This window comes from Dasypus novemcinctus, chromosome 20 (assembly GCF_030445035.2).
Source record: "Dasypus novemcinctus isolate mDasNov1 chromosome 20, mDasNov1.1.hap2, whole genome shotgun sequence".
Lineage (NCBI taxonomy): Eukaryota > Metazoa > Chordata > Mammalia > Cingulata > Dasypodidae > Dasypus > Dasypus novemcinctus.
The window spans coordinates 32,122,974-32,141,696 of NC_080692.1; the positions used below are offsets into that span (position 1 = coordinate 32,122,974).

The 18,723-nt window shown below is 35.7% G+C and overlaps 1 protein-coding gene across 1 annotated transcript; it reads right to left on the minus strand.

Moving 5' to 3' along the window:
* Nucleotides 1–14,931: 14,931 nt before the first annotated feature.
* LOC101428380 (natural killer cells antigen CD94-like) lies at nt 14,932–18,310 on the minus strand. The gene is made up of 4 exons (XM_004451233.2): nt 18,146–18,310; nt 16,807–16,899; nt 16,583–16,645; nt 14,932–15,723 (listed from the first exon to the last, which is right to left on the minus strand). The coding sequence occupies exons 1-4, from the start codon at nt 18,213–18,215 to the stop codon at nt 15,671–15,673; spliced, it is 279 nt and encodes a 92-aa protein (XP_004451290.1). The 5' UTR covers nt 18,216–18,310; the 3' UTR covers nt 14,932–15,670.
* Between the last annotated feature and the right edge of the window lie 413 nt (nt 18,311–18,723).

An 18,723-nucleotide genomic window follows, 5' to 3' on the forward strand; every position in this document is an offset into this window, starting at 1 on the left:
TCTGAGAGTCTAGTATCTGTGTCTCTGTGTCTTGGGACTGTTTATTCTCCTAGAGCTGCCAAGGGTGGTGTAGTAAAGCAATCTCGGCCCTAAGGTAGGGAATTCTGGACCTTGTGTTTTGCCTCATTTCCCAGAGTCACTCAACATTGTTACACACTGTTTCCCACTCTAGATTCAAGAATAAAAGCGAAAACCTAATTGGCTTCCCTTCCTTATATAAATAACCTCTTCCTTAATTTTTTTCCATGCATTTACCAACTAAACTATTTGCACTTCAAATCTTTCTCAGATTCTGCTTTAAAGGAAACCCAAACTGAAATTATGCTGATGTTCAGTTTTCACTTCTATGAATTTGTTTTTGAAATTTATATCTCCTTTCCAAAGACGTAGGAACTGTGCCCTCATTTCTCTTTGCAGGAACTCCATTCCCTTGGTGTCCACGGCAGGCTGCCGCACTAATTCCCGTTATTTACTGCTTATGTAGAGTTCTCATTCAAGACAAGTGATAACTCCAATAACTAAAATGTCATTCAAACCTCAACAGATACCTGAGAAGAAACTTAGATCCACTTAAGATATGAACGATGAGGTCTGATATCTTTTCACTGCCTGGAAATGTATAACAAAATACTGCTGAATGCTATCATAGTATATATACCTATAACCACAATTAAGAAAAACAACTTTTTTCAGTGTTTTGACATTTTTTGCCTTTTCTGAGTGAAGAGGAGATTGCTAGCATCGTGCTGCAAATTATCATCCTGATTTTGAAGAGGTTAGGGATCTTGGAGAAACAAAGAATGACTGTAATCTGGTGTAGTCTCTTTATATACATGCCAATAACAGAACTAGTAGAAAACACCAGTGGTTTTTACTAGTTACAGATGACATATTCCTTTATATAGAAACACCCAAAGAATCAAAACTACCAGAGCTAATAACAAATTCATCAAAGTTGCAGGCTATAAGATTAACATAAATAAAAAATCAGTTGTTATTGCATACACTAGCAAAGAACATTCCAAAATGGATATTAAAAATACAATTACAATCACAATAACTTTTTATAAAAATGAAATAATTGAGAATAAATTTAACTGAGGAGGTGAAAGTACTTGTACATGAAAAACTAGAATATTCTCCTGAAAGAAATTAGAGTAGACCTAAATAAATAGTAAGACATTATGTTTTCAAAGATAGGAATACTTTCTATTCCTAAGATGTCAATTCTACCCAAAGTACTTTTCAGATTCAGTGCGATTTTATCAAAATCCAAGCAGTCTTTTTGCAAAAATGGAAAAGCTGATCTTCAAATTCTCATGGGATCACAAGGAGTCCCAAATAGCCAAATCGGTAGTGTAAGAAGATAAAAGTTGGAATTCTCATACTTCTTGATTTCAGAACTTACCACAAAGCCACAGAAATCAAAACCATATGATACTAGCATAAAGAGACATATAGATCAATGGAAAAGAATTGAACTAAGAAAGAAACCCATACATCTACAGACAACTGATTTTTACAAGGGTGCCGAGGACCTCAATTGGGAAAAGAATGATCTTTTCAAAAATAATGCTGGGAAAACTGCATTTATACTTACAAAATAATAAAGGTGGACTCCTATCTCATATCACATACAAAAATTAACTCTAAATGAATCAAGGACCTAACTTTAAGGTTAATACCATAAACAGCTTAGAGTAAAATATATAGGGGGAACTTCATGACCTCGGATTTGTAAGTTGTTTCCTATATAAAACTCCCAAAGGACAAGCAACAAAAGAAAAAATGGATAAAATGAACTTCATCAAAATTAAACATTTTCTATGCTCAAGGACATTATCAAGAAAGTGAAGAGACAACCTACAGGGTGCAGATAAACAATGGCTAACCATGTATCTGATAAGGCTTTAATATCTAGAATATACTAAAACCTGCTGCAACCCAACAACAAAAAAACAAAAAATAGCGTCATTAAAATATTGGGCAAACAACTTAAAAAGATATTTCTCCATAAAAGATAAACAAATGGCAAAATACACATGAAGAGATGCTGGGCATCATTGATCACCAGGAAAATGGAAATCAAAACCACAATGAGATACCACTTCACATCCACTTGGATGGCTATTATTAAAAAACTATCAAACAGAAAATAATAAGGTTTGGTGAGTATGCAGAAAAACTGGATTCAACATACAATATTGGTGGCATTGTAAATGGTGGGGCCATTGTGTAAAACAATTTGGCAGTTCCTCAGAAAGTGGAACATAGAATTACGACCTGGCAATCACACTTCTTCATATATATCCCAAAGAACTGAACGCAGGAAACTGAAAAGATATTTGTGCATCAATGTCCATAGCAGCATTATTCACAGTAGCCCAAAGTTGAAAGTAACTGTATCTATCAACAGACAAATGGATAAACAATACGTGGCAGATACATACAATGAAATATAATTCATTTATAAAAAGGAATAAAGTTTAAATACTTGTTACAATATGGATGAGCCTTAAAGACATCATGTTTAATGATATAAGAAAATACAAAAATATACAGTTTAAACTCACTAATATGAAACACCTAAAATAAAATTCATAGAGACTGATAGCAGATAACGGTTACCAGGAAGGGGGGTGGGTGAGGAGAAGGGGAGGTTAATGCTTAATATGTGCAGAATTTCTGCTTGAGGGAATGAAAAATTGGGATAATGGCTGTTGGTAATTCAATATTGTAAATCCAATGAATACCTCTGAATTGTATACTTGAAAGTGGTTAAATGGTAAATTTTTAGTTGTCTATATGTTAGTACAATATAAAGCTTGTTTTGTTGTTGTTGTTGTTGTCGTTCTTAAGAATCCTTTCTCTCTTAGGGCAGGATAAGGATGCAGAACAGAGAACGTTAACTTTCATCATAAAATCCTCTGTACTATGGCATTTTAAAGCGTATGAATGTTTCACTTTGATTAAAAATGGAAAATTAAGCAAAACAATTTTATATCTCTAAAGAGAATGAATCATAACTATTTTACTTGGAATTCATGTGTATAAAGGACAGCTTTTCTAATCTGCATCTCTCACCATATTACTGAAGTCAATGTCTCTAAATTTTCTCCTTACTCAAGAGTGAAAATGGTTCAGTTTGATCATCCTACAGAGCTTCTATCTTAAGAAATAAATGGAGTTTATATTTCCTACAATAGCACATCATGTAATAAAAGCAAGTCATATGTGCTTAATGGTATTAATAGACTTGAATAATAAAATGAGATGTGAAGTAAGGAAGTCAATCATGTTTCTTAAGAAATATGTGTAACATAACATTATTGAGTTGTACAATATTTGACTTGATATTTAGGAATTGTTTTCTGCATTGATCAGGATGACTAGGACAGCTAAGTGACTCCTTTATTGACTGAAAAACATAGGCAAGAAAAACCCATGAGAAAGTGCAGAATTCAAGTGATCATGGCACAGATTGTTTTTCTTTGGGGAAAATCTAAAGGCAATCATTCAATGGATCATGGTTTCCAAGCAATTGGTCAAGTACTTCCGCTTTTTGGCAAACTCAGGACCATTTAGAATTGATAAACCAACTTCACTTCCCTTTGAGAATGGGTAATGTAAGGGGAGAATCTGCAGTAATCAAGAGAGCTAGACAAACAACTTAGAAACAATTTCTAATTAGTAAAGGGGAAAGAAGGATATGCCAGTTTATTACAGTATGATAACCCTGAAATATTATTGATAGATATTATTTTATGCTAAGTAAGCTTTATATTAAATTTGTGTTCAAAGAATCTTAAGGGACCAAGATGTGGGGGAAAAGAAATATTCATCTAGTTTTTATAAAATACATTAAATAGGATATTTATAAAATTAGTTATCTTGATGTTTCCTATTTTCAGGTGAAGAAACAGAGATTTTATCAGTAGAAATTAAAATTTTTTAATGTATATAATTATGTCTTACAATGAGATAAAATATGCCTTGAAGTATTTCAAAGCCATCTAGAGATAGAGGAGGGAAAATTTTTGTTAAAATGTAAGACGTTCTATTTCCAGTCATGTAGACTGAATTTTTCATTCAAAAAGGAGAGTTAAGCTTTTTCTTACAAATACAATGATTTTGATTTCACAACTTCCTTGGGACTGCCTAGGCTGACCAAAAAGAGATGGATTTTGTGTGTGCTAGTGTGTCTGTGTATGTACAAATGAGAAGAAAGCATGATTTTTTTTTAAGGAGGTACTGGATAATGAGCCAGGGACCTCGTAAAAGCAAAGCAGGTGCTCAATCAATCAGTGAGCTACACCCGAAAGCCTGATTTTAAAATTTGTGGGGGCACAGGAACACTTTCATCCTTTGAGTCCACTGGGGTCAACTGGATGAAGCAAATCACTGACTTGTTTCCGTTCTTCTCTCAATTTTCACACCCTGAGACTTTGTTTAATCTTACTTGTTTTTTTCAGATCTTAGGATATAGTTCAATGTATCAAAAAAATTTTTTTTTCCAAACTTCTTTCCATAACTACTTAAACATCCTTCACTTCTTTGCATGCTTACCCTAAGTACAGATAATTGCAGTTTAAAAAAATTGGACAATTAAAATATTCTCTCCTTCACTGGAATGGAGTTTCCACAGAGGTAAGGGTCATGTCTGAGTTGTTCACAGTTGAAAACTAATTATTTGATGAAAGTTTGTTGAAAATTGGAAGGATGAATAACACACTTTTTGAATGACTAAATGCCAGTAATGAGTAAATACCAGTAAAACTTGATGAATATAGCCAAGTTCATAAAAAGGTTTTCCCCTGTTCTGTTCCAGACGAGTCAATTGGGAACAGTTGCAAGTGTGACCTGGTCTCTAATGAAGAAAAACTTTTGATATATAGTCAAGTATCTATGATTCTCAGAATTCCAAGATTTCAGTTAGAGACTAGAGATTAATCAATATTTTCTTAAATCAGATTTTCCACATTTTCCTTTGGGAGGCAATGAAAAATATGTTAAAATTAAGCACATTAAGCACTCTGAATTTAGTTCTTTGTCATTGAATAGACTTTGGAACAAATTACCTAGTTATTACTAAGGGACAGAGATGACCATCTGGCAGCTTTAATCCAAGTGAGGACATATTGGTCAATGGGAAAGATACTGACTTTCAGTTCCTATTAATCATATTGTTTTGATTTTATCTCTGAAGATAGTCAAAATCTTTAATTATATTTTGTTTTTTTTAAGTTCCATCTTGTTTTACAAGTATGGTATCGTTGGACAGTTGCTGTTTTAACTGATTGTTACAAATTCACTCAAAGATATTCAGCAAGGACATTAATAAAAGAAAGTTTCCTCTTTTTACACTACTTCAAGTTAAAAGTACCAAGAGAACTGTTACCACCAAAAGATACCAGCAATTAAAGAAGCAAGAAAACCAAAGCAGTAACCAATTCAGCATCTGGCTGGTAAGAATAATTTACTCAGACCCAAAAGAAAGAAATAGAACAGTGTGAAAGATTTGGGTATCATTACATTTTTCTGGACACTTGACACTGTCTAATATTTAATTTATAAAGTAAATGTGTGCAGATTAAGAAATGTTCAAATAATGGTGGCATTTTATAATATATTTTTTGAATAAAACATTGGAATTTCCAATTGTTTAGGGTAGGGAGAGGCTCAAAAGCCAGAGAGGAGAAAACATATAACTTGTTTCAAAATTTCTTCATTTCAGTCCTTAATGCACATATCTTCTAATTGATGAGTCAATGTGTCATAAGGGACTTAAGGGAGGTGTTAAAACCTCATGAAAGCTGCAAAGAGCTCGGCTGCAGCTACAGCTCGTCAGCTCCTGTGTGGCTGGAAACAGTTTCTCTGTGGTGAGCTGTTGGGTGGACCTTTAGGTTTCTCATTCTGAAATAACAAGGACAAATTGGTCACTCTTTGTAGTCCTAATCACAAGCAGTTTTACTAAGTTTTAGTGAAATATCACTGGAACTCTTTCTTGGCCTTTAGGCAAAAATGTTTTTGTTGCAAAGCTCTCTGATCTGAATGGAAAAGAGAATAGGGAAGAAAAAGGGATTCTCTTAGAAGAGTAAGAAGCATCAGTACCCAAAAAGGAGATGAATTATCAAACTAGTGACATTTTGTTTAAATGATTCATCTTTTAACTTTCTGACAAAATGCTCATCCAGTGAGTAAAATGAGTTTACATCTTTCCAAGCTCCAGTAAGCTCTAAAACAGATTGGAAAAAAGTTATATAATGGATTATTGAAAGCATTTGTAATTTGATTCATAATTTATTCATAGAGGAGTGGTCTATGATTGATCATATGGAATAATTTCCTATAAAATTTAATGTAATTTCTATGTTTACTATATGCCAGGCTTTGTGTTAAATACTTTGCATGCATTAATTTAATCTTCATATAACCTCTGAGATTGGCAAAATTACTTCCTAAATTTCGTTCTTGTGGGCACAGAGCATTATTAAGTAGACGTTTTCAAATCCCCTAACTAGCAATGGTTGAGTCTCTCTAAGGTTGGTCTTAGTATAAATTAAAATGTAGAGGAATTTTGCATAATTCTAAGACTATCATATGTTATTTAGCATAATTATCCAGGGATTTCGAGTCTCTGAATTTAGATATATAAATATCTGCAATTGTATTGAATGCATATTTATTGTATAATAATAGCCTATTTTGCATATATATACATATACATATATATGCTTTCACATACACGTGGCTAAATTCAGTCTGATTTTTCTTATGGAGGCAAAATCCAGGTTTAGGTAGATAATTAAGACTTTGTTGCCACCATTATTTGTGTAACCTATGTCATAAAGTTTTGTCATGATTTCAGGTATGTTTCATTTCCTGTTTTGTCTCATTAAATAACTTCTGTCTTCTAAGAAGCCTAATTTAATTTAAAAATTTATCAGTTTTTTAAATTAATTTTTTAAATTAATTTTTAAATTAATTTTTAAATTAATTTTAATTAATTTAATTAATTTAATTTAAAATCTATCAGTTTTTAAAATTAATTTTTAATTAATTTTTAAATTAATTTTTTTAATTAATTTTTAAATTAAATTAGGCTTCTTAGAAGACAGAAGTTATTTAATGAGACAAAACAGGAAATGAAACATACCTGAAATCATGACAAAACTTTATGACATAGGTTACACAAATAATGGTGGCAACAAAGTCTTAATTATCTACCTAAACCTGGATTTTACCTCCATAAGAAAAATCAGACTGAATTTAGCCACGTGTATGTGAAAGTCTCTAAAAAAGAGTCTGGAGGCTGTCAGAAGGATTGCCCTTATGCACAACTGAGCAGAGTCTGAGAGACAGACAAAGCAGATACAACCCCCAGGTATTGGTTCCTTTGAGGGCTAAAGAGACCCATGGGAGTTATGGTCATGGCCGATGGGGTTAACTACCAGGGCAGATGGCCCCTCTTTGGAAATGGTGTTTATGTGTGATGAATCTGGACTCAGATGGGATCTCTCTTCATAAGACTTTCATGCTAATGTGCTGGAGGTGCAGTTAGTGTTGGGGTTTAAGATATATTTAGGGGATTTGAATCTCTGGACTGACAATGTGATAGCCAGGTCCTGAGCCTCAACAGACTCCAGCACCTACAATCTAATTCATTGGACTCACCACACTCAGCTAAGATGGAGTTGAAGAAGGACAACCACCACACCATGGAGCCTAGAGTGATTACAACTGAAAGTGGGAGGATTGCATCCAGCATCCATGTGGAATCTGAGCCTCCTCTTGACATAGAGGTGCAATGGACACAACCAATCCAATGTCCACATAGAAAAGGTGGCGTTCGATTGGGAAAAGTGGACATGGTGGCTGATGGGTATGGGGAAAGGCAGGAAGAGATGAGAGGTGGAGACGTCTTTGGGACATGGAGCTGCCCTGGATGGTGCTTCAGGGGCAATCACCGGACATTGTAAATCCTCACAGGGCCCACTGGATGGAATGGGGGAGAGTATGGGCCATGATGTGGACCATTGACCATGAGGTGCAGAGGTGCCCAAAGATGTACTTACCAAATGCAGTGGATGTGTCATGATGATGGGAATGAGTGTTGCTGGGGTGGGGGGAGAGGTGGGGTGGGGGTGGTGGGGTTGAATGGGACCTCATATATATATATATTTTTTTAATGTAATATTATTACAAAGTCAATAAAAAAAAAGAAAATGCCTCTGGAAAAAAAAATCTGTCAGTTTATAAATACACCAATATCTACTTGTGAATTTTGTGATAATTTAGGACATTAAACAATTGATATTGGCATGAAGGTGGAGGGTCCTTCATGGAATTTTTCCCATTTTTTTGAAGATGGATTATTTCTTGCCCCTTCTATTATGTAGGGAATCTTTGTATATGGATGGGAAATTAGGTGAGGGAAGGAGAGATGAGAAATTTTTGACCTAAAAGATTTAAGTGCAAAGTAAGCATTATAATTTGAATATAGCTGTTGAACGATATTTACTTTTCACTACATTTGAATATCATGTTTACAGTGTTCTTGGTGTACAGTAAGGAGTAGAATTGTGTGAATAAATGGGATACCTTACTTTAATATCTTGGTCTAGTAAAAAATTTTTAAAAACTATACTACAATGTTATTAATAATAGAAGTTTATACAACATGCTCTGAAACAACTGAGTTAGGTACTTGAATTCTGTTTCATGAGATGAAACAGATAATAAAATTTCTTGATTGAGAACATTTTTCTGCCATGCTAAATAATTTCATTTTATTATCTTTGGATAGTCAATGATTTTTATATAATACACACTAAGATTTTAAATTTATTTGCTTAATATCAGTTTTTCATGATGATTATAGAATGCTTCAAAGTGCAGAAAGCTGAAAAAGAATCATAAATGGCCTGTACTCCACTTAGTTTTTTCCTCCCAGCTCTTTTGAATGTAATCGATTGTCTTATTCTTGCCAATGATTGATCAGATAAAGAAGTAAGTGTTGGATGTCATTATTCCACTATGGAAACTGAAAGACTGTTGATTAACATTTGGGGGCATCCAAGAAGAATAGGAAAGTATTTTCTATTTGTGGTCAAATCTCTAAAATTATACGTTGAATTCTCTGAAATGGCTATTAATCTGAATGATTTTCACTCTTCCCCTTCACAATTATCTATAGAGAACAGAAAAATATTTCCTCATTTAATTATGAGATTTTTATGGATACAAAGGAAATAGAAAAGTGTGCTGGTTTCGGATTAATTAAAATCAGTATTTTGAAATGAAATCACTATTTTAAAGATAGTTTACAACTAAATTGCTAAGATTTTCTGTACTTTTATGGTCCCAAGCATCAGTACTTGTGTTGAAAATATGATACAATTTCATTTTAGAAATGATTACTGGTTGCCTGCTCAGGACTGGAAAGTCTTCTGGATGCAGGGGATACTGTGTTCTTTAACACAGATCAGAGAAGTCTGTCTTCTCTGAACTCCTTCTCCATCCCAGGAGTCAGAAATAAAAATATGCATGTGTAAAATAGTTTCTCAAATGGAATAAGAAACAGGGAGAAATATGAAACAAAGAAGGGGAATTGGAAGACCTGGGAGAGATGCAATTTTACATGGAGTTGTGAGGGAAGGTCTTACAGTGAGAGAGAGTTCAAAAAAGCTCTGAACAGTGCGTATCCATGGATAAGGTCACAATTATAATCTGATCCTAGAAATACTTCCTTATACTAAATATGCATATATAAATATAGGATGACCATCATTCTTTCAAGTATCCTAAATTATCCTATATTCATTAGAGAATGTCACATAGATTTTCTTTCAATTGTTTTGAAAATAAATGTATCTCCTTTTAATCAGAAATAGCCAACATCTGTACTTAAGCTTCTTGAGGGGAAATCTGTCCAGCAATTCTCTGGGGCATCACTAGTAACAGTATGGCAATCATCCAGGGGATAGGGTGGAAATGATTAACAGGGGACTGATCAGTTTCTAAACTCTTCTCAATTATTCCTTTAAATTAAGCTAATGGCACATACAGATATCACCATGAGGAGCACAAATTAGTAGCCAAACTCAAGATAGGCTGCACTCAGGAGTTTTCCTTACAAGAGAAACAAGCATTTAAAAAAAAATACTAAATTTTATTTTTAAAGACATTTTAGAGTATGGAAAAAGTACATCAAAAGTATACATCCTCCACTACTTCTCCTATTAATAACACCCCACAATTGTGTCGTACACTTTTTAAAATTGATGAATAAATATTGAAGCATTGCTACTAACAAAAGTCTGTAGTTTACATTGTGGTTTACGCTTAATTCTAATGCCCTATAAATGCCCTATGTTCCACCTATTATTCCCTCCCACTCCTCTTGGAACTTCTAGTAACCACTATCTTTATAGCAGTGTTACATGTTCTTCCATTACTGCAATATTAATAAGTTTCTTTATCCATGGATGCATTCATCCCTTATGTTTGTTCTCCTCAACCTTGAGGATTTGGGGATGGTGAAGCCTACCCTGCCTGAGATGGAGAGGGGGCTTAGATCTCATGGGGCAGATGGGAGGAACTGCTTTTGTTTGTATTTTTAGATACTCTGTTTTTTTGGGGAGTAGGGGGTTGCCCCTAATCAGAATTTTTTTCATTATCCTGGGCAAGTCCAATGAACTGGAGATAAGGTGTTGACTACAACTCTGCTGAGTTTCAGGTCTCACTCAGCTTTGTTGTAGATTTTCAGGTGCTTTCTACATATAGGGTCATGTCATCTGCAAATAGTGAAAGTTTTACTTCTTCCTTTCCTATTCGGATTCCTTTTATTTCTTTTCTTGCCTAAGTGCTCAAGCAAGTACAACTAATGCAATGTTAAATAAGTGAGGCAATAGTGGGCATCATTGTCGTGTTGAGGAAGTTTCCTTTAATTCCTAACTGTCAGAGTGTTTTTATCAAGAAATGATGCAATATCTTGACAAATACTTCTTCTGCATCAATAGAGAAGATCGCTGTGACTTATTTTCTTTTAGTATGTTAATGTGGTGTATTACACTGTTTGATACTTGCATACCTGGGATAAAAGCCAGTTAATCATGGTGTATAAGTAATTTGATAGGTTTTGAATACAATTAGCAAGTATTTTGTTAAGGATTTTAGCATCTAAATTCATTGGAGAGATTGGTCTATAGTTTTCTCTTCTTGGGATATCTTTATGCAGCTTTGGTGTTAGGGCAATGTTGACATCATAGAATCAGTCAGGTAATGCTCCCTCCACTTCTATTTTTCTGGAAGAGTTTAAGCAGGATTGGTGTAGTTCTTTCCAGAACAATTGGAAGAAATCACCCATGAAACCATCTGATCCTGGCATTTCTTGGTTGGGAGGATTTTGATGACAAATTCAATCTCACTACTTGGGATTGATCTGTCGAGTTCTTCTATTTCATCTTTCATTAATGTAGGTTGATGGTGTGCTTCTAGAAATTTTTCCATTTAATCTAAGATATCCATCTTTTTAGCATGCAGTTTTTCAAAGTATCCTCTTATGATACCCTTTATTTCTGTGCGATCAGTGGTGACACCTCTCTATTGTTTTTTATTTTATTTGCATCTTCTCTCTTTTTTCTCTTTGTTAGTCTACCTAAGAGTTTGTCAATTTTATTAATCTTCTCAAAGAACCAGTGTTTGGTATTGTAAATTTTTTCTAGTGTTTTATTTTAAATTCTATTTATTTTGTTTTCCTCTAATCTTTGTTATTTCCTTAATCCTGATTGCTTTGGGATTAATTTTTTTTGTTTTGTTTTTCTGTTTTTGTTTTTGTTTTTGTAGTTCCTCCATATGTGCAGTTAGGTCCTTGATTTTAGTGCTTTCTTCTTTTTTAATATAAGAATTTATGGCTGTAAATTTCCATCTCAGCACTGGTTTCCTGCATCCCATAAGTTCCCACCCTCTCCCTGAGATGACTTCTTTGTCTGTTTGCCCATTGTTTTATTCTTTTCCCTGCTCTGTTTTGCTTTTTGTTTTTGTTTTGTTTTGTTTTGTTTTGCTTTATTTTCCTTTCTGTTTGCTCATTGCCTGTTTTTTTCTGGAGGATGCACTGAAGCTGAAACAGGAACCTCCTCAACTGCTGGAGACATGTCCACTCCCTACTTGGTTGCTTTTGCTCATTGTCTACTTGTTGTTTGCTTGTTGTCTGCTCATTGGTTTTGCTCATTGCCTGCTCAATGTTTTTGCTTGATGTCTGCTCATAGTCTGCTCATTGTTTCTTTGTGTTCTTTAGGAGACACCAGGAACCAAACCTGGGACCTCCCATGTCAGAGGCAGGTACTCAACACTTGAGCTATATCAGCTATATCTGCTCTCTCACTCCATAAGTTTTGAAATGTTTAGTTCTCATTTTCTTTCACTTGAAGGCAGTTACTCTTTTTGTTTTTTGCAATTTTAACAGAAATAAAAAAACAACCAGGTCTCCCTGTCAGCAACCATCTCAGGCTGCCATTGTTCACCATTCAATTACCTTGAGGCACACCCTCCAAAGGTAAAGCACTTGGATGTAGAGAAAAAAATACGGAACAAACAAATAAATAAATAAACAAATCTTTAAAAAAGAGAAATTTAGACTAAATTCCCTGTCACAACACTTCCTTGCTTGTCCTGCAACTCCCACTCCCCAGAGAGCTGTTTGGGTGCCTGACAGCCTCCGGATCGCTCTCTGGCTCCTTTCTCTTCTGGGCTCTTTGGGTATCAGACTGCTCGGGGGCACCTCCCTCGCCCCCTTTCCCTCAGGTTGCTTGGGCGTCTGAGAGCCCACCAGGTGCTTCTTTGGCTCCCCTCTCATCCAGGCAGCTGGGCGCCTGTCAGCAAACCCCCTCACTGACCCAATTCCTCTCTCTCCCAGCATCGGCAGGTGTGCCAGCCCACCTGATCAACTCCTCCCTCCCCTCTCCCTGCAGCCACTTCAGCACCAGCTGGCATTTCTGCTTTTCCTGAACATCTGACTCACATCTGCTCTGACCCCATACTTCTCTCTCCCCCTGAGCGGTCTGGGTCCTGATCCCCAATACTGTTTGCCCTGCTGCTCCCCACTTTGAGAGCCTGCTGGGCACTGGGATGCAGCCTAGATGCCCAGTGGCTTTCCTCACTCTTGGAGCCTGCTGAGAACTGGTCTCCAGGGAAGAGTCCCCAGCTTCCCTCTCCCACTGAGCCAACTGGGTTCTGGCTTGCCTGCCTTAGCTCCCATGGCTTCCTTCTTCCTGTCAATGGGGTATCCCTCCTCTATCTGCCCTCTCTGATTATCCCCCAGTCCTGCTGCTTCCCTCCTGCCCAGTAAACCTGCCTAACTTGCGGCAGTTTCGGGAGGAGGAGTGCAGCCTACCTTGCCCTACTCTGCTATCTTAAATCTCCAGAGTCACCACTTAGCCCCAAAGAGAATCCCTGGAAACATAAGAGAGGCTCAAAGCAGGGGCAAACCTATGCATAGGGTAAGAACTGGGCCTGTACCCCCAATTTCAAGACTAGATTACAATGGAAGCAGACCACCCAGACCAAAAGTAAGAGTGGCTTGTCTCTTATGATTGGTCACCATCCGCCTTCTGGAACACAAACACGGTTCCAAATGAGTGTCATACAGTGGTTACAGGGTCCTCCATCTGGGTGAGCTGTGCTAGGGAGAATGTGGAGTGGTACAAACAGTACTTCGTGGCTCTCTCTACCAGGCCAGTCTTCCGCTGGGAGCAGGAACAATGCACTTAGCTCAGGTATGCTTGAGTTAGCATCAACTCATGGCAAAACTGAGTTCCCAAATATCAAATTCAGCTTCCAAATCCTATTCTCTGTCATTGTTTTGAGCTTCTAAATCGGAAAAAACTTTTATTCAAGTAAGCATAGACAGAGATGAGAACAAATATGATACAATTCCAGAGGTATTATGCTTCATGCTAGTAGTCCTTACCAATTAACTTCCTTACATTTTTGCCGTGGAAGCCCCAAAGGTTACTACCTTTAAAAATAGAAAACCATTTAGTTAGAGGTGATCAAAAATCTATGATTTTCATTACTCATAATTAATAGAGATAACTGAGTCATCTTCCCAAGTCCAGATTTTGCTTGATTTTCTTTCTGCATCAAACCAATCAAATTAAATAAGTCATTTTTGATTGACTGAATGGACTCATATAGGGAATCAGGATCCATCAATCTATGAACATAAGCCTGCCTTTGCCTGTGACACTAAACAGCAATGGTCAGTAGCACAATGTTAAATTTCAGTTTTCACTTTCATTGGCTTATGACTAAATGGTTAATTGATGAATATATCAGGTTGAATTTTATAAAGTGACCCCAAAGCATGTGATCTCCTTGTAGTCACACCTTTGTGTAGTCCCCTCCCACATCAAGTCTGGACCATCTCTGACCTGCTATAGGCAATAGGACATGGTGGGCTTGAAATTCTTCAATTCCGGAGTCTAGTCCTTAAGAGGCCCTGAAGCTTTTGCTGTGCTGAGGAGTAGACCTGCCGTGGACAGCAGGTTGTCTCTCCTGCTTGGCAGGCACATGCAGAGAAAGGGCCAGCAGAATGAATGACGAAGAAGGGCAAGACCAAGAGGAGATAGACCCGGCCTTCCTGCCATCCCAGCCAAGGGGCCGGGCTTGTGGCTGCTGTCAGGGATGCTGCAGTGCAAATTGTGGCTGCAGGTGAGCCTAGGGGTGGAAAAAAGAGCTACCCCAGATGACCCCTCCCCAGCCAACCCCCAGAAACACAAGCGATAAGGACCTGAGAGTTTTTATGCCATTAAGTATGGGGTGTTTCGGTACACTGCAATAGATAACATAAACACAATGAGAAAAACCTGTAGGTATTCCTTTTTTTTTTTAGTTTAGTTAAAATGTATTATTTTGAAAACACATGGACCATACAGCCAAAACATTTTAAATATCCAGAAAGTACAATGCGTAAGCCATCTTAGTCTGTATTAAGACAGGTGATACATTCTAACCTACCACTTTCATCATATAACTTAAGCATATTTTTCCTAAATCAATTTTCATACATGAGTGCAAAGAGTTCTGTTTTGTAATCCTATTATATTTAAATTTTGAGAAATAAGACATAAGAGATTCTTTTTTCTTCTGGCTCTTTCTCTATGGAAATTAACTTTGGTACTTAATTATATTCATTAGACTGAAATATAAAACCGGAAAACAAATAGGGCTGTGAATCCAAATTTTTGAAGATGAACCTGCAACAGCTGTAAATGGAAATTGGCTTTTGGTGGCTGTGAGGACTGGAAGATCTCAGTCACACCATGAGCATCAGACCTCTTTGTTATACCCGGGCCTCTTCTATTTCCGAAGAAAATCCTCAAAAATAGACCTGCTCTCCCCTTACCCTCAATGGGAATTTTGCAGTATTTCTCACATGACTTTTAGTAAAGGAATCTTTGGGATTGAGCAGAGAATAAAACAGTCAATATATAAGTAAGTGATTCTTTTACTGATGAATAAGCATAAAGCAAGGAATTTGGGCAAGAAAAAAAATTATACTTTCCGGTGATCAAGGCTTAGATATCCTCTTTCCTTATAAACTCCGAAACACTCACATGGAAAACATATTTTTCAAAATAATTTTGTAACAATCTGCCTTGTATATTAATCAGTTGCATCTGTACCCAATCCACTTTTCTTGGCAAGAACGGCAGTCAGAACCTGAGAAAAAATACAACCTGATTGATGAAATTGGAGATTTCAGAATTTCCACTGTTCATTACTACTCAAAAATTTGTTATTTATCAATTTTTTCTTCCAAATAATCTTTGAGAATCTACTATATTCACTGTAAGTTGCTATTTTCAGGGGTTATAAACGTGAATTCGTCACACACGATCTTCTTTCTTCATGGAAATTTTATTCTACAGATAGAATTATTGAAATTTCAAACATATATTAATTATACTGAATAATAATTTGATAAGTTTACAAAAAAATTAGTATGCTAAAACAGCATGTAGCAAAGCATGGGGTGGCAAGAGAAGAGAAGAACTATATTTAACTGGGTGGCCTAAGGCTAAGCTCTACCTTAGAAAAAGGAATTAACCAGATAGATTAAAAGGAAGAGAGCATTTCAGCATATTTTGTGAGAGAGCAAAGAACACTGCATTGACACAATTATGTTTTATGTTTTGAGTAAGTTTTTTCAAAAGTGAAGACAAAACAATTAATCTGAAGTCTGATCATATGGTTTAGCAGTGATAGCATCCATAACATTTCTTATCTTCAGTAACAGAACTCATGAAGCATGGTGGTAATTTAAATACTTGAAAAATGAATAGCTCTGAAGCTGAAGGGAAAAAATATCAGTGAAGTGCTATATGATCACATCAGTGTGTGAGACGACTTGGCATTCACTTGGGGAAAACTAGAAAATTCAAAATTGGACTTTGAGTTGAGACTCCCTGGATGAATAGGATTTAGCATTGCAGAACTAGGACACTGTATACTAAGGCATAAGTACAGCAGCAGCGAAGGAAGATTGAGAGGAAAGTGTGAGCTAGGAGTAAACACCTACCTTCCTGGGCTTCACTGGTGGGTCCTGAAGACAATGTGGACAGAAGACTTTGTTTAGTCTGTGCTATATGGGATGATTAGAAATTTAGGTAGTTAGGTCCAGGCTTAAGTGTATCCATGAAATAGTAAAATATTACATGTTAATAAAATATAAGCTCCATTATGAAATAATTTAACCACAGTATTAATCTTCATAAAACTTTAAAATTTATAAAAATTCCTTACAATAGTTCCACAAAATTCCCAAAGTGGCCATCAACAAAAGGCACATTGCTCCTAATATCACAGAAATCAAATTCCATGGAGAGGTCTGAAAAGCTGTAGAAAAAATGACAAAGGGCAAAGATTTAAAGAACAACACAAGGGCTGAGCTCTTAAAAGTAGAAGTCTGTGAAACTCTAAGTTTCATCATAAACTCAATGGATTTAAAAAGGCATCTTTTAATCTCTGGGTCTTTGATTTGGCAGCATAGTCATCCTATCAATGAGCCATTGAAAAAAGAAGCTATTCCATTAAATGCCATAGTTTGTATTTGGTATGCTTTATCTTTCAGGAGCTTATACATACATTTTACTCTACACTAGCTCTGTTTCTAAAACACTCTAAAGAGGATTTCCTATTTATTTTTAAAATGGACAGAGAAGCACAGTGATCCAGCGTAAAAAGAGAACAGCCTCGGCTTTATGGGTTTACATAATTGATATTTATTTTTATTCTCTCCTAAAATAATAAAGTAGATAGTATGATTCCTATTAAAAGAATGTTATTTTCTCAAGGCATCAAAGTTAGTAATTATACAGGTGAAAAATCAAATTCAAGATGGAGCTCAGAGTTTTTCATTTAACCTATTCTATCATTATTACTGTTGTAACACTCTTTGGGAATGTGTCCTGCTAATCTCAATGCAACTTTGGCCCTGAAAAATGTCTAGTTGCTCATTGCTTTATAGAAGTATTTTAGGGATGAGAAGAGATAGGAGGATTGTGGACCTGGTGGGATGAGAGCTTCCACCTCCTATACATGGGCAGTGCCATACTGAGCTGGGTTCATTTCACAGACCAAGATAATTATTTTCTTTATACCCAAATTACCTGGTTATAGACTGCTTGTGTAAAACTGTTTAACTTTAGGAGATGCTGCATTACATTAGGTGCCTTCCCAGTAAGAGATCTGAATGACATTTGGATGTCAGAATACAATTTGTGAATTAAAAATAAACAATTTTTAAGATACTGTGTTACTTATATAGAGTATTTTCCAGTTAGTTCTATTCTAGAATTATGCTCATCATAATAAAACAAGGTAAATTAGGATCTCGTTCAGAAGTTAGAAGTGTGCATATCAGAAGGCACTCTTTAAAACTGCCAGAGAAGCTTCATAAATGATTTCTAAGTTGCCAGATGAAGAAACAAGGCATTAAAATAAAAGCAGAAAGTGCTGACACATAGCAAGCTTAAAAATATCTATTTTCCTCTTAACGCTTTGCCCTGAAGTTATACATATCCTTAAAAACTCTTTTGATATTATTTTTCTTCTAAAATTTTCCAATTGACATTGCACATACCTGCCATGAGAAATGATGTTCCAAAGTTGATGCAGAAAGATAATTGCTCTTGAAGAGTGGAACTTGACATCAGAGTTCAGCTGAAACCTAAAGAACCTAAAAGTTGAATAAGAAGAAATTTTAAAAGAAGGGAAAAGTGGGTTTTTAATAATGTTGAATCATCTAATGGTGAGCCACGTAGGTATATGATGAGGAGGAAGTAGTACACTTACTACCTTCTAAAATGTTCTGGGTACCACAATACAGGAAATTATCGGTGTACTTTGTAATAGGAACACTTTGATTAAGATTAAAGAAGGTGAGAGGGAGTTTCTTTAATGTCTGAACCTCAAATCATTGTTTAAAACTACATTGGTAAATGTGGAAAAAAGATGGACAAACAAGAAGTAAAATTACTTAGTGCAATAAAATTTTAGGCATAATTTTCCTACCTCATAATAGGAAATTTTATTGAGTATTCACCTTGTCCCAAACACAGTGTAAAGCTCTTTTTATATATATTAACTCATTTATTTCTCAAATAGCTCCAAAAAAAGATACTAGAAAACCTACATATGGGAGAAGCTATGGAAACCTAA